This window comes from Panthera pardus, unplaced genomic scaffold (genome assembly GCF_024362965.1).
Source record: "Panthera pardus isolate Hobbes unplaced genomic scaffold, ASM2436296v1 HiC_scaffold_3, whole genome shotgun sequence".
NCBI lineage: Eukaryota > Metazoa > Chordata > Mammalia > Carnivora > Felidae > Panthera > Panthera pardus.
In genome coordinates, this window is record NW_026526876.1 from 5,934,241 (window position 1) to 5,950,067 (window position 15,827).

At 49.0% G+C, this 15,827-nt stretch overlaps 1 protein-coding gene across 6 annotated transcripts in view; it reads right to left on the reverse strand.

Annotated features, from left to right (window-relative positions):
- Nucleotides 1-15,827, reverse strand: part of ARHGAP44 (Rho GTPase activating protein 44) — a 181,225-nt gene that overhangs the window by 36,344 nt on the left and 129,054 nt on the right. For all 6 annotated transcript variants that reach the window (XR_008418830.1, XM_053893121.1, XM_053893120.1 and 3 more), the window contains 4 exons: nt 12,046-12,163; nt 4,450-4,518; nt 1,724-1,805; nt 964-1,091 (listed from right to left, as the gene is read on the reverse strand). Coding sequence is in view for 5 of the 6 variants with exons in the window: in XM_053893121.1 (XP_053749096.1) it covers nt 964-1,091; nt 1,724-1,805; nt 4,450-4,518; nt 12,046-12,163 (397 nt within the window). In the remaining variant the exon portion in view is untranslated. The remainder of the gene's footprint in view (nt 1-963; nt 1,092-1,723; nt 1,806-4,449; nt 4,519-12,045; nt 12,164-15,827) is intronic.

The following is a 15,827-nucleotide window of genomic DNA, read 5'->3' on the forward strand; positions in this document are numbered from 1 at the left end:
AGGAGGAGGGGGAGGAGGAGGAGGGGGAGGAGGAAGAAGGAAGAGAAGGAGGAGGAGGAGGGGGGGGAGGAAGAGAAGGAGGAGGGAGGAGGGAGAAGAGAAAGGGGGGAGGAGGGGGAGGAGAAGGAGGAGGAAGACGAGAAGGAGGAGGAGAGGAGGAGGAGGAGAGGAGGAGGGGGGGAGGAAGGAGGAGGAAGAGGAGGGAGGAGGAGGAAGGAGGAGGGGGAGGAGGAGGAAGAGGAGAGAGGAGAAGGGGGAGGGGGGAGGAGGAGGGGGAGGAGGGGGAAGAGGAGGTGAGAGGAGGCAGAGGAAGAGGGGGAGGAGGGAGAAGGAGGAGGAGGGTGGAGGAGGAAGGAGGGGGGAGGAGGGAGGAGGGGGAGGAGGAAGAAGGAGCAGGAGTGGGGAGGAGAAGGAGGAGCAGGAGGGCGGGAAGAGGAAGGAGGAGGGGGAGGAGGAGGAGGAAGGAGGAGGGGGAGGAGGAGGAGGAAGGAGGAGGGGGAGGAGGAGGAGGAAGGAGGAGGGGGAGGAGGAGGAGGAGGGTGGAGGAGGATGGAGGACAGGGGGAGGAGAAGGAGGGAGAGGAGGGGGAGGAGGGGAAGGGGGGAGGAAGAGGAGGAGGGGGTAGGAGGAAGGAGGAGGAGGAGGAGGAAGGACCACCAGAGGCAGCACCAGCAGCAGCCGCAGCACAGCCACGTCCTGCTCAATATGAAGACGGGATCCTGGAGTGTGGCCAGAAGGTCCTCAGGCCAGTGCTGTCCACCTGCCACAACCCTCCCTCCCTCCCTGAAAAGTAAAAGCTTATGGGAGGAAGCAGGACCAGTGTGTGTGCTGGGGAGGGAGGGGGCTGCCCCGTATCGTCACACGTCTGCGTGGCTGGGGGCCAGAGAGAAGGAGACCCTGGAGGCGCGGTCACAGGGAGGAAGACCCCTGCTCAGGCGGGGGTCGAGGCGCGCCCAGACCTACCTCCTCCTGCATTCCACATTCCAGCAGCATCGTCACACAGGCCTCAATGGGGAAGGCGATCTCCCGGCCGCTGATCATGAGGTGCTCCTCCAGGGGCTTCCCGAAGGAAGGCTTCTCTACCCAGGCCTCTGAGCGGGGCAAGCGACAGAGGCCAGTGGGCAGTCAGTGAAGGTCACTGGTGCTCGGATACGTCTGCCCTCCGGTCAGATCTTCCTGACCATCAAACACACGGAGGACCAGTTAGGTCCCCGTTTTTGTGCTTTGGGGATGAGGGAGACAGGACTGGGTGGGGCAGACGGCTGGCTAGCTGTGTCCAGACCGCCCGGCCTGCCTCCACGGGGCACAGCCCCCAACTCGTCACCTCGTCGTGGCGGCCGTGCGTGTGAGTGCGCCATTAGAACAAGGCACCAGCCTTCTAAGTTCCAGAAGCTCAACCTAATGTGGTTCTGTCGGGGCGCTTGGGTGGTTCAGTCGGTTAAACATCCGACTCTTGATTTCAGCTCAGGTCGTGATCTCTGGTTTGTGGGTTCAAGTCCCACATTAGGCTCTGTGCTGAGAGCATGGAGCCTGCCTGGGATTCTCTCTCTCTCTCTCTCTCTCTCTCTCTGCCCCTTCCCCCCTCTCCCTCAACATAAATACACTTAAAAATTAAAAAAATAAACAGATGTGGCTCTGTTGAGAGAGCGTAAGGGGGGCTGGAAGACAGGGAACAGTCTCGGCTCACAAGGCACTCGGCCCCCCCACCCCCCAGCTCACTCACCCTGCTGTGCCTTTATCTGGGGCAGCACAGCCTGCAGGAGCGTCAGGGACTTCCTGTGGTATTCTGCCTGCACTTCTATTAGCTGAGAAAACACAAGGACAAGGTTATCGCTCGCGGGAGGCTGGGGTGCACGGGAGGCTGGGGCGCACAGGAGGCTGGCCCCGGCGGGGTGCCCTGCGAGGAGGCGCGAGTCCCCTGCTCTCTCATCCACCGAATGTGACGGCTGCAGCATGCTTCCCCCCGAGCCTCGGCAGCAGAGAACTCGCCGGAAGTGGAAATCTCGGGGAGCCGGAGAACCACGAAGGAACAGGGGGACCACCCCAGGCCGGGAGCCTGACACGGAGAGCTGGCCTCCACGGCGACGGGACCTCGCCTGGCACCCCATCCTCAAAGCAAAAGCAGCAAAGGGAGGAAAGCGATAGGAAAACAAGTGGGAAACGCACTTAGAGATTGGCCTGGAAATTCTGTTTCCCTGGAAGACCGAGCTGTATGCTAGTCTGTATGGATCTTGGTTTCTGTAAGGTGAGTTTATACAGCTTTTTTTTTTTTTTTTTTTAAATTTTGAGAGAGACAGAGAGCGCACGAGCGAGCTGGGGAGGGGCACAGAGAGAGAGAGGGAGAGAGAGAGAATATCCCAAGGAGGTTCTGTGTGGTCAGTGCAGAGCCCAACATGGGGCTCGATCCCATGAACCGTGAGATCACGACCTGAGCCGAAACCAAGAGTCAGTCGCTTACCCGACTGAGCCACCCAGGCACCCCTCTGCAAAATGGGTTTGATATGTAAGTGATCAGAAAACGTGTGGCTTGAGACGCCCGGGTGGTTCAGTCAGGTAAGCGACCGACTCTTGGTTTTGGTTCAGGTCGTGGTCTCATGGCTCGTGAGCTCGAGCGCCGTATGAGGCTCCATGTTGACAGCAGGGAGCCTGCTTCGGATATTCTCTCTCTCTCTCTCTCTCTCTCCCTCTCCATCTGCCCCTCCCCCACTTACTCTCTCTCTCAAAATGAACTTAAAAGAAAAAAGAAAAGAAAACGTGTGTGGCTTGATGTAGCATCCTCTGTGAGTACCTTGGTGGTGAAACGGCTTTGGCTCTCGTGATACAACCCCAAAAATCAAATTCTTTCAATTTGCCCACTTTTGACCATCCCACCGCTAAACCAGCGGCTGAAGTGTCCACAAGGGCAGACAAACCCCAGGGAACAACACCATTTCCGAACCCCCACCCCGCCATCGGGTGTGCGTGCACCAGGGGAGGGGAGGGAACCGTTCTGTTCAAATGCTCGACGCGGACAGTAGATAACCTTGACCTCCGAGTGAAACCTAAAAACATGAATTAAAAAAACAAAAAAATCCGAGCACCAGAATAAATGGTCCATAAGTAGGAAGGAGGCAGTCCAAGGTGGCTTTGGAATGTCAAAAAGGTCATTCATTTAAGAAATTTTAAAATATTACCTCTGTACATATACCCGATGGAATAAACTTGTGAACGTGCTGCTATTTTTAAATAAACCGTCCAGGTTGGAAGGAATATGCTTATCAGTGCTTTTTCAGGATAGAAGGGATTCATCTGAATGTCTGGACCACTCGCCGATCACAGCTGTGACCGGCCCTTGCCTCTGCTGCTACGCTTCCATCGTAAACGTTCCAGTCCTCTTTCTTCTCTTTACCTTCCTTCCTTATCATCCCATCACTTCCTGGATCATTTAAAGTTTTCATCTTATCCCCCAGAGTTAAAGGCAGGCGAGCTTAACCTGGATTTTTAACTTGTGGTTTTTCTCTCAGGTGTTTTGAATTGTTGCTGGTTTTGTTTTGCTCTGCTTTGTTTTTAAAAAACTATTTTTAACGTTTATTTTTGAGAGAGAGAGACAGAGCGCAAGCGGGCAGGGGCAGAGAGAGAGAGAGGGAGACACAGAATCCCAAGCAGGACCAGGCTCTGAGCTGTCAGCACAGAGCCCGACGTGGGATTTGAACTCACGAACTGTGAGATCATGACCTGAGCCAAAGTTGGACGCTTAACCGACTGAGCCACCCAGGCACCCCTGTTCTGTTTTGTTTTTGACTTGCCTTGCACTTACCCTGGTAAAGAGCCAGGGTCTTAATTATTTGGACCAGATTATTCAAGTATGGATGACTCAGACCTGTTTCTTAATCTGCTTTCATCGATGAGAGGCCACCTTAATCATCGTTTACCTACTTGTCATGGTCTTTGGCCAAGATCGAAATGAAAAACAAATATTTGCTGGGGGGTTATCATCTCCTTCCCAAGCTCCCTGTTTATGATAGACCAGGGCGTCTTAACCTTGGCCTGATGGACATTTGGGATGGAGTCACTCTTTGCTGTGGGAGGCTGTCCTGTGCACTGTAAGATGTTCAGCAGCACTCCTGACCCTAGGTGCACCTCCCCCAATGGTGACAGTCCCAAACGTCTGCAGACATGGCCAGACATCCACTGGAAGAGGGGACAAAATCACCCCTGAGAACCACTGTTACAGACGACAGAATTGCAATCATCTGCATGGACGGATGGGTTGAGTTTTACTCTTAGGTTTTTAGTGAAATCCATGCAAAGGGAAATAGAAGACAGGATTTATTCACAGACAGAACCATTAAATACCATATTCTTTCCCATAGTGTGTTCCACCATTTGGTTCCACACCCCCTTCCTTCCTGTCCACACCCTGCCTCTTGGGACCAAATTTTAAGGGCTCTTACCTTTCTGGACCCTTACCGTTTGAAAGTAGTTTGCATAGTCGATTTCTTTGGCCACAAAACTGTACATGTCCGCCGAGAGCTGGTCCTGCGGGAGGGGAAACGCAGCACTGAGGCCAAACATAAAACAATCGAGCAGCTAACGCGTGAGCCTAGACATCACAGGAAGCCTTCACCGCTGAAGGAAGCAGGAGCCTTCACCACTGTGAAATCCCGTTTTTAATAATTCCTGACACATGGCCAAGTTTCCTCATGGGCGTCCCTGTGTCTCCCAACCAGGACTCCAGAGGATGAGTAAGTGTGAAAAGAACACCTAGGCCGGTAGTCTCCCCGGGGATTGTAACACGTGAGCCAGAGTCCAGAGTCAGGAAGGCTGGTGTGGGGGAGTGATGTGCAAATCACTTCCACACATCTCCGCGGCCGGCACTCCCTCCGAGGACAAGGGGCGCTCCTGCCCTCCCTGAAATGGCCTGCCACTTCCTTTCCCTGATCCCTGAACCGCTCTGCTCTCCTTCATCCTCACCACTGACTGGCTGGTCACCCGCGTCTGGGCGAGAAGTGGAAACACAACAGTTGGGGGGAAGGTGGCTAAAACAGGTGGGCCGGTTCAAAGCAGGGCTGCTGATTCAACATTGGGAAGAGCGCGGGCTCTGCCCACGTCATGCGCAAGTCTCGGGGTGTTGACCGTCCTGCACCATCCAGCTCTCCGCGGGATCAGGGGGCAGTGGCCTCTTGCTGGATCGGAGTCTGGGGTGCGTTCTCTTTCGAGAGCGGTTCACTTCCATGGAAACACCCAGGGCAAGGGGGCAGTTAACGGTACGTTTTGGGTAGGACTGCAGACTCCGTCACTGAGCATGTCCATTAGCCTGTCGTGTCTCTGAACTTGTCTGCCCAAGTCAGGTGGTCTCTAGAGTTCCTCCCGGATCTCTGCAAGAGACAGATCTTTACAAGAGACGCTCAGCTGAGCAGAGAAGAATCTATCACGCGTGCGTTGCGGAAACTATGAGAACAGCCCTAGAAAGCGGATCGAGATGCTGAATGAAGGAAGGCGAGCCACCACATGCTTCAGGAAGAGGCTGTTTCATGGACTGCCCCCCCTTCCCACCAAACATTCTACACCAACCTCACAACCCTCAGCCCCCCTGCCCCCCAGCTGCCAATGAAGCCAGGCTCAGTGAGGGCATTGGAACATGAGCAGGGATCTGTTTCCTTTTCCAGGACCCTGGACAGGCAGACACTGTTGAACTACAAGGCACCTACAAGGAACCTACAAGGCACAGAGTTAAAAGGGAAATCTGTTCTTTGGAGAGCTTTAAGCACAGATCAGTCAATGCTACACTTGGTCCAGTTTCAAAGGATGAAGAAACAGGAAAGAAATGAATTAACATTCTGGGCACCTGGGTGGCTCAGTGGGCTAAGTGTCCCTCTTGGGCTCAGGTCATGATCTCGCGGTCTGTGAGTTTGAGGTCTGTGAGTTTTAGCCCCGTGTCGGGCTCTGTGCTGACAGCTCAGAGCCTGGAGCCTGCTTTGGATTCTGTGTCTCCCTCTCTCTCTGCCCCTCCCCCACTCGTTCTGTCTCTGTCTCTCTCTCTCTCAAAAATAAATAAACATTAAAAAGATTTTTAAAAAGAAATGAATTAACATTCGTGGGGAAGAATCTAGGTGCCAGGCACGACGTCACATGGAGTTCTCATCTAACCATCTTAGGTAAGTGCTGTATTTGGGGGGAGTGGCTACCAAGAAAGAGTTCAAGGATCTCACCTGCCCGTCCTCCACGGTCTTAAATGTGCTTTGCACAGCAGAGGCTTTGTAACTATTTGCTGAATGAGAAATGAAGGTGCGGCAATTTTCCCCACGGGTAAAATGGGTTCTTTTTTAAAAAATTTTTTTTTATTATTACGTTTCTTTATTTTTGAGAGGCAGAGAGAGACAGAGCACAAGTGGGGAGGGGCAGAGAGAGAAGGAGACAGAATCCAAAGCAGGCTCCAGCCTCTGAGCCCGACGTGGGGCTCAAACCCACGAACTGTGAGATCATGACCTGAGCCGAAGTCGGACGCTTGACCGACTGAGCCACCCAGGCACCCCCAGGTAAAATGGGTTCTAAGCCTCAGCTCCCCCTCACCAGAGCTCCCCTACAATGAAAGCCTTTGTAGGACTGCGGAAGCCAGCAGTTTCTAGAGGAACCAACTTCATCTGCCATGCCTAAGACAGTTTTGGTCAGGAGGCATCCATCACCAGCAGCCGTGAGGGAGGTAGGTCAAGGCAGGGAAAAAACAAAGGGTCGAATGACAAAAATGGCTCAGCACACAGAGGAAAGGCAGGGACCCCTTGAAAGACTAAATGGTACACCTTCGATGACTCAGCATTTGAGCTATGCCAAAAGATGATGCTGGAAAAGTCAGACAGACCATCTGTGGGCGCCCTCAGGAACACGAAAGGATTTCTTAAAGGTATAATCGGATTACCGTCTTACTGAGTTAACGACAGTCCCAAATAAGCCGAATTGTAAGGAATGAAAGTGAAAACTAAATCCAATTTCCATTTATGTGAATCATGAGCAAATTTCCTTTATAAAGAAAAGAAAAATCAATCATCACCAGAGTTTAACGTGTTTTAAAAATCATCTGTTTTCTGCTTTTGCGATGAATCCACACTCGGAAAAAATACAGAGTAAATACCCAAGTTCACCTGCAATCCCACCACACAGAGAGAGCGCTACAAACACACGTGATGTCTGCTCACATTGTATCTATTTTCATCAGTCCCACACTTTCTATGGTTGGTTTACAAAAATGGGACCAGACCATGTTGCAGTTTATTCCCCCCCACCCCCTCAGAGAAACAATCTAACGGTCACATGACATTTAATGTATGAATGGACCATATATTGAACAGACCAACCAGTCTGTTGCTGGATACTGTGTTTCTAACTTTTCATTACAACACTTGGAAAGCATGTGTTCGTATAGATTTGCACCCGTCTCTTGATTATTTCCTTAGGATAAATTCTGCAGTTTAAAATTAATTCTGGTTTTGTATTTCCTTATAGTTAAATTTATTTAAAAGTATTTCTTTTTAAGTTTTTTTTTTTTTTTTCAACGTTTTTTATTTATTTATTTTTGGGACAGAGAGAGACAGAGCATGAACGGGGGAGGGGCAGAGAGAGAGGGAGACACAGAATCGGAAACAGGCTCCAGGCTCCGAGCCATCAGCCCAGAGCCTGACGCGGGGCTCGAACTCACGGGCCGTGAGATCGTGACCTGGCTGAAGTCGGACGCTCAACCGACTGCGCCACCCAGGCGCCCCTCTTTTTAAGTTTTTATTTACATTTGGGGGGGGAGGGAGGGAGGGTGAGAGAGAATTCCAAGCAGGTACCACACTGTCAGCACAGGGCCAAATGTGGGCTTGATCTCATGAACCGTGAGATCATGACCTGAGCCAAAATTAAGAGTTGGACACTCAACCAACTGAGTCACCCAGGCACCCCGTTCTTATAGTTAAATTAAAAAATATTAGCAAGATTGAGTTGGGATATTAGGGATTTTAGTTAAAAAAAAAAAAAAGACACCTAGGCATAGCATAGCATATTCAAACTTCAGAAAATCAAAAACAAAGAAGAAATACTGAAAGAAGCCAGAGGTTAAAAATGTTTTAGCAGAACACTGAAGATAACAATTACATCTGACCTCTCCTCAGAAAACATGCAAAGCCAGAAGAGGGTAGAGTAAAATATTTAAAGTATGGAGAAGAGGGGGGAAAAAAAAAAAGCCCACCAACCTAGAAACCCATACACTGCAAAATTACTTTCAAAAGGGACTTAAAGAGGAGTACCTGAGTGGCTCAGTTGGTTAAGCGCCCAACTTCGGCTCAGGTCATGATCTCACAGCTCATGAGTTCGAGCCCCACATCGGGCTCTGTGCTGACAGCTCAGAGCCTGGAGCCTGCTTAGATTCTACATCTCCCTCTCTCTCTCTGCCCCTCCCCTATTCATGCTCTGTCTCTCTCTCTCAAAAATAAGTAAAACATTAAAAAAAAATTTTTTTTAAAGGGATTTGAAGAAATTTACGGGATTTGTTGCCAGTAGACCTGTCTTACAAGAAACGTGTGGAAAAAAATGTTAAGACAGAATGAAAAAGATAAAGGTCAGAAACTCAGACGCTCACAAAGAAAGGACGAGCATTAGAGAAGGACTAAGTGAAGATACCATAAAACTTTTATCTTTCTCATGCTTAATCTACGGGATAAATTTGCAAGCAACAATGTACTTACACATATGTGAACGTATCCATGCATTCAGAAAAACACACATGATTACGTGGTGTATGATTACATGGATACAGTCATGTATCCATGTAACGGATATAGTCAAGCACACCCGTGCTTACGAATGCTTAGGTACAAGTCAGTGGAAGGAACTAGGGGTATTTTCTCACTGAGACATACTTGCACTATATGGGAAATGCTAAACAGCTCTTCCAAAGTGGACTTGGATGCGTTATAAATATATATTGCAAACTCTTGGGCTCCCACTAAAAACATAAACCCTAATGAAAGTATAATTAATATACCAAGAAAGGAGAAAAAGCAAAGCCACTTGAAAGGCTAAAGTGAAGCCTCAAAAGGCAGAAACCCTGAGAGCAAAAATAGTAACAGAGAACAAGAGAAACAAATAGAAGACAGGAAGAATTATGGTAGGTATTACTATATTCAATAATCACTTAAACATCAATGGTCTAAACACACCAATTCAAAGATTGTTGGGGCTCAGTCGGTTCAGCCTCCGACTCTTGGATCTTGGCTCAGGTCATGCTCTCACAGTTTGTGGGTTCAAGCCCCGTGTCGGGCTCTTTGCTGACTGCTCGGAGCCTGGAGCCTGCCTCCCATTCTGTGTCTCCCTCTCTCTCTGCCCCTCCCCCGTTCACGCTCTATCTCTAGCTCTCAAAAATAAATAAACATTAAAAAAAAATTTTTTTTAACAACATGCTATTAAATAACCCAATTGAAAAATGGACAAAAGACCTACACAAACACGTCTCCAAAGAACATAGACGGATAGCAAGTAAGTGCATGAGAAAATGTTCATCATCTTATGTCGTTAGGGAAGTACAATTTAGAACAACAAGGAGATACCACTGTACCTCTGCTGAAATGCCCAATATTCAAAACACAGACCGGGCCAAATGCTTTAACCTTAAGGTGGAAGATGCCTGGAATCTTATCCCCGTGCAAGGGAAACATATACATATAAACAAGTTTTTAATGGCAGACATCAACAAAGACTAACCGCAGACTGGAAAATGACTTGGGACACAACAGGTAGAAGAAAGTTGAATAACCTGAATATGCGGGGAACATCTATAAACTGGCATTTAAGGAAAGTAGAAATGTTAGTTCAAATGCCAACAAAAATAGGCAATTAGAGGGGCACCTGGGTGGCTCAGTCAGTTAAGCGTCTGACTTCGGCTCAGGTCATGATCTCGCGGTTCGTGGGTTTGAGCCCGGCGTCGGGCTCTGTGCTGACAGCTCGGAGCCTGGAGCCTGCTTCCGATTCTGTGTCTCCCTCTCTCTCTGCCCCTCCGCTGCTTGTGCTGTGTGTGTGTCTCTCTCTCTCAAAAATAAAGACACATTAAACAAATTTAAAAATAAATATCGGTGAGCAGGGGGACTTGGTCATCCTCTTTGGAAGCAAAAGGGTTGCTGGGCAGGAATGGGGCGGGGGGGAATTACTGGTGCTTTTCTTGATATGTTTTTGTACTTTTTCACTGGTTATGGTAAATTGTATCACTTTTTTAACCTGTGAAGAGGAAACTAACATAGTTTTTGGTAAAAATAGCAACTGTAAAAAGGCATGGACCAATGAAGGTATTAAAGTTCTGTTCTGATGTAGTTGGATAGTCCTATCCAGCACCCCCTCGACACCACCGTCTCTTGTGTGTTAAGGTATAATTTTGTAAGAAACAAGATTCTTTAAAAAAAAGTGTTTTTTAAATGTTTTTATTTATTTTTGAGAGAGAGACAGAGCACAAGCAGGGGAGGGACAGAGAGAGAGAGGAGGACAGAGAGAGAGAGAGGAGGACAGAGAATCCAAAGCAGGCTCCAGGCTCTGAGCTGTCAGCACAGAGCCTGACACGGGGCTCGAACTCGTGAACCGCGAGATCGTGACCTGGGCCAAAGTCAGACACTTAACTGACTGAGCCACCCAGGTGCCCCAAGAAACAAGATTCTTACCTAAGGAACACATTGCCACGTTACGATGGCAAATAAGCTGTACTTACTCATGAGGAGTCCTGGATCTGATGAAGTATTTCAAAGTTTTACTTTGCTGGATTCCATAGCACTGCAGGTGGAGAGATCATGAGTTCTTGACAGATTGGCCAGTGGTGCTAATTTCCAGAGAGAAATGCTATCTGACCCTGAACGTCATCTGAATGCAAGGTCAAAGCCACCTGCGCTGTAAAAGGATGCGCCCAGGGGCCAGCGGATGAGACTAGAAAAGGCCACAAAGATCAGAGATGTCTGCATGCAAAGTGGCTATTCTCTGCTAAAAGCGCAGGACATAAAGACACCTGGTTCCCAGCGTACTTCCAGGAACATGACACGTTTGTTCGTTGGATCTGAACCAAACGGACCTGAGCGCACATATACAGACATGCATAGACTGTTCTTCCGACTGAAGCCAAACGGACCTGAGGCCACGCATACAGATGTGCATAGACTGTTCCCCGGATCTGAACCCAAACGGACCTGAGCGCACGTATACATAAGTGCATAGCCTGTGCCTAACATCTTAAGCCAAACGGACCTGAGCGCACGTATACAGATTTGCATAGACTGTTCGTCGGCTCTAAACTCAAACGGACCTAAACACAAACGGACCTGAGCACACGTATACAGACGTGCATAGACTGTTCCCCGGATCTGAACCCAAACGGACCTGAGCGCACGTATACAGACGTGCATAGACTGTTCCTTGGACCTAAAGCCAAACGGACCTGAGCGCACGCATACAGATGTGCATAGACACAGAGCTCCATAAACGGCATGTTGCCAATTAACGCCTATCAGCTCCAAGGCAACTATTTCTCTCTTAAACCAGAGGGAACGTGTCTCGTCCGTGACTATCTCCTCGGTCAGCATTCCAGCGTCATCATTAACTGTGTCCCGGGAGGCGAGAGACGGATAAAAGGGCTCAGGGAGTATTAAAGCGTGAACCAGAAGCTAAACAATTTAATACCAGCAGTGAGTCAAGGTTCGCCTACCGTCTAGATTCTCGACTGTTCTTTCCAGCCTGGAATCTATCCTGTGGGACTCAGAGCGCCCTACAAACGCTTCGCACGGAGGCCAAGGCCATTTCCTCTTTGCCTGCCACGCAGGAACCCTGTTGATAACCCACCACTGCCACCAACCCCACCCCCCAGTCTAGGTCGCCTCAAAGCCCCAGCTCTTAGGGCTCATCCTGGCTCTGGGGATGCCCGTGGGCAAGCCTGGGGACGTTCAGTCCAACCAGACCTCACCCTTAGGGTTTTCCTACAACTCTGGTGAAGAATCAGGGACTCCCTGAGGGCTCCCCCATCTGTCCCAGTGAGGAGGAGCAAAGTTGGGGGGGGGCGGATACCCTGCAAATCTCCACTCGGTTGGCGGCCTCGTCCATCTCTTCCCTGAGGGCGTCAGCTTTGGCACCTGCGGGCTGCAAGCTGCCGGACAAACCTAAAGACTTCGACGTCTGCTGCCACCTGGTGGAAAACAGGACAAAAAAGAGGAGAGGTGTGAGACAGGCCGAGCCCCGGGGTATCACGGGGACACCGAGAGAAGAGCCGGTTAGGGACGTTCCCCAGGAGGACCCGGGCGGTAGCTGCTCGACACAGAGGATCAGCCGCCCCGTTCGGACAAGGGCGGGCATTCCCCAGATTGTCCCCCACGTCCCCTGAACACCAAGGATCACACAGGACCAGCACCGGTGCTGTCTCTGAAGCACAGGGCTGGCTGTCCCTTTCTGGCCCCTGACTGTCCCGCGGACTCCGAGTCTGGAAACGCTCACTGACTTGGCTGCAGCCGAAACCGTGGCGAGCTGAGAGCCCGGGCAGTTAAGATTAAAGACGAATCTGAAAGCGAAAGCCTCTGCCAGCCAGCATGGAAAGCTTGCTGTCAACATTGAGAGGCGGTGCTTATATTTTCTTAAACGTTTCTCTTTTCGCGGACAAGACCCGCCGTCGGAGGCAGGCGCTGGGGGCAGGTTGGGTGGCGAAGCTGCTGCTCTGGCGTCATCAGGGAGACACCCACAAAGCAGCCCCCCGGAAGGAAGGCTCCGATGACCCTAGATGGTAGCAGGTGTCGCGGGGTCAGCAGCGGGTTCCTCATGTGATCAGGACGTCAGGACAGCCAACACCTGTCTGCAGCCTAACACCTGCCTGAAAATCGGGGTGGGGAGGAGCAGCGAGGGGAAGGGGGCCCTGGTGGGGGTCACTGCCCAGACTGCAGTGCACCTGTGTTTCAGCGGGGGCTCATGGGACCCAAGCTGCCAGATGTCTCAATTGCCAAGAGAAAGATGGCAACTGTCACAGGAACCCTCCTGATGAAATATGGCAACAGGTTAAATAGTTTCTTTCTTTTTTTTTTTAAGTTTATCTATTTATTTTGAGAGAGACAGGGAGAGAGACTCCCAAGCAGGCTCCGCACCATCAGCACAGAGCCTGATGTGGGTCTCGATCTCACAAACCATGAGATAATGACCTGAGCCGAAAGCAAGACTCAGACGCTTAATCAAATGAGCCAACCCGGCACCCCTAAATACTTTTTTAAAATTTATTTATTTATTTTGAGGGGTGGGGCAAGTGGGGGAGGGACAGAGAGAGAGGGAGAGAGAGAGAAAATCCCAAGCAGGCTCCATACTGTTAGCGCGGAGTCTGACGTGGGGCTCGATCTTGCAGACCGTGAGATCACAACCTGAGTGGAAACCAAGAGTTGGATGCTTGACCGACTGAGCCATCCAGGCCCCCCTAAATAATTTCTCTCAGACACCATACAGGCCAATAGCATACAGACCAAACTGGACGGCCCTGCAGGTACCATTTGGCTCTTACGCCATCCAACATAAAGGCAAAAGATAACGTGACCGTCACTTTGAGAGTCACAATCTCTTCTTACCCTCAGGACATACAGAGGGGTCCAAGGCTGTGACACAAGAAGAGGAAATAATAGTCATCTTTGCTATTAGCAAAATAACAACAACAACAACAACAACAACAACAACAACAACAACGGATTCTGTATTCCTTAGAGAAATGCATTCACGGGAAAATTACTTAAAAAGCCTTTGGGACGTCAAGCTGGCTTGAAGGTCCAGAGACGGACACACAGGTCTTGGGAACCATTCCTCGCTCAAGGAAAGAATTCAAGGCAAAATTGAAAGGAAATACTCTACTCAAAGATGTTTCAAAATCTAAACTAACAGATAAGGATTAATACAAATTCCTGGGGAATTCTTTCTCATAAAATGGTTTGCCCTACAGAAAGGATACATTTAATAGACATCCGGAGGTTTGTTTAAGCATTTGAAACGAAGTATTAAAGTGTTGTGGATGGGGTGCTTGGGTGGCTCAGTTAAGCGTCTGACTTCAGCTCAGGTCAGGATCTCACGGTTCGTGAGTTCTAGCCCCGCGTCGGGCTCTGTACTGACAGCTCAGAGCCTGGAGCCTGCTTCGGATTCTGTGTCTCCCTCTCTCTCTGTTCCTCTCCCGATCTCACTCTCTCTTTCTCAAAAATAAATACAGTGTTTAAAAAATTTAACAAAAAATAAAACTTTAAAAATAAAGCGTCGTAGGGCTTTCAAATAAAATAGGAGACTCCATGGATGTAATTTAGATCACTGATAATGAATAGGGTGGATTATGAGATCAAGCTCTAGGGCGCCTGGCTCACTCAGTCAGTGGGGCATGTGGCTCTCGTTCTCAGGGTTGTGAGTTCAAGCCCCACCCTGGGCGTGAGCCTACTTTAAAAAAAAAAAAATATATATATATATATATTATAAATATATATAAATATATGTGTGTGTGTGTGTGTATGTATATATATATATATATATATATATATATATATATATATATATATATATATATATAGCTATAACCACCATTTGGCTCATGCTACCTAACGAAAAAATAACTAACCAACATAGGTGTGAAAAAAATAAGTAAACAAAGTTTACAGACATGGATTTTTATGGCTTCAAAGATCTGGATTAGATTAAAAAATAAAACAATTGTACTTAAATGGGTGTATTAAAATGAGGACATTTTCCTAGGTTACCTTTCTTTTCTTCCTTATTTCCTTCTATTTTCCCCGTAAATTCTACCCCCTTGGCCCACATCTTGGTAATTTATTTATTTGTTCCTCTGAGTGTGTAATTTTTTTTTTAATTATTATTATTTTTTTTTAGAGAGAGAACATGTGCGAGCAGGGAAGAGGAGGGGAGAGAGAGAGAGAGGGAGAGAGAGAGAGGGAGGGAGGAAGGGAGGGAGGGAATCTTAAGCAGGCTCCATACTCAGTGCAGAGATCCTGGTGCAGGGCTCGAACTCACGAACCGTGAGATCATAACCTGACCCAAGATCAAGAATCAGATGCTCAACCAACTGAGCCAACCAGGCACCCCCCACATCTTGGTAGTTTAAAATCCTACATCTTTCCCCTCCTTTTATAGGGAATTTTATTCGTAATAGATAAATCACCTATTTTGAGATCACAAAGTAGTGATAAGATGTGGAATGAGACTGTGGAAATAAAGAATAAAATGACAAGGAAAACACAGAAACATGTGTATGGACAGTAATCTGCCAGGAAAAGAGACCTTAACCGTGAATTTCAAGGTACGGTGGTCTTGCCAGGCACCTGTTCTATAAATAAACTCAAGAACTGTCCTGCTTTGTCAAGAGAAGAAAACAGGGATTCTTGACCAAGAAGCGTGAGCTTTAAAATTTGCAGAGCAGAAAGGTCTGCTGTGACACCATCGTTCGCTGGGAAAGATGTCATCACTATACAATCTGGGGGAGGTGGAGACAGAATACCGGCTGGCTTTCATGAAGGCGAGAGGAGAGAAAAGGGCCGGAAATAAGGGTATGAGATTTTAGGGATCAGGAGGAGGGTCAAGAGGGCAAATGCAAGAGAAGTTCAAGGCAACCGGAAATCAAGAGGAAGACTTTTCAGAATGGGAATGTTCCTGTAATGGGACATTTATTATTTCCTCTGGCCAGTCTCCCCCTTTCCTGTGTCACTGTCATCCTCTGCTTTGTGAGGCCCTGCCCCACTCCTGCTCCGATGTGTGGGCCCCAGAGAGCAGCCAGTTTGGCATGGCCCTCACCGTGAGCGGTCCAGATGAGGGTCCCTGATGCAAACCGACCCCGT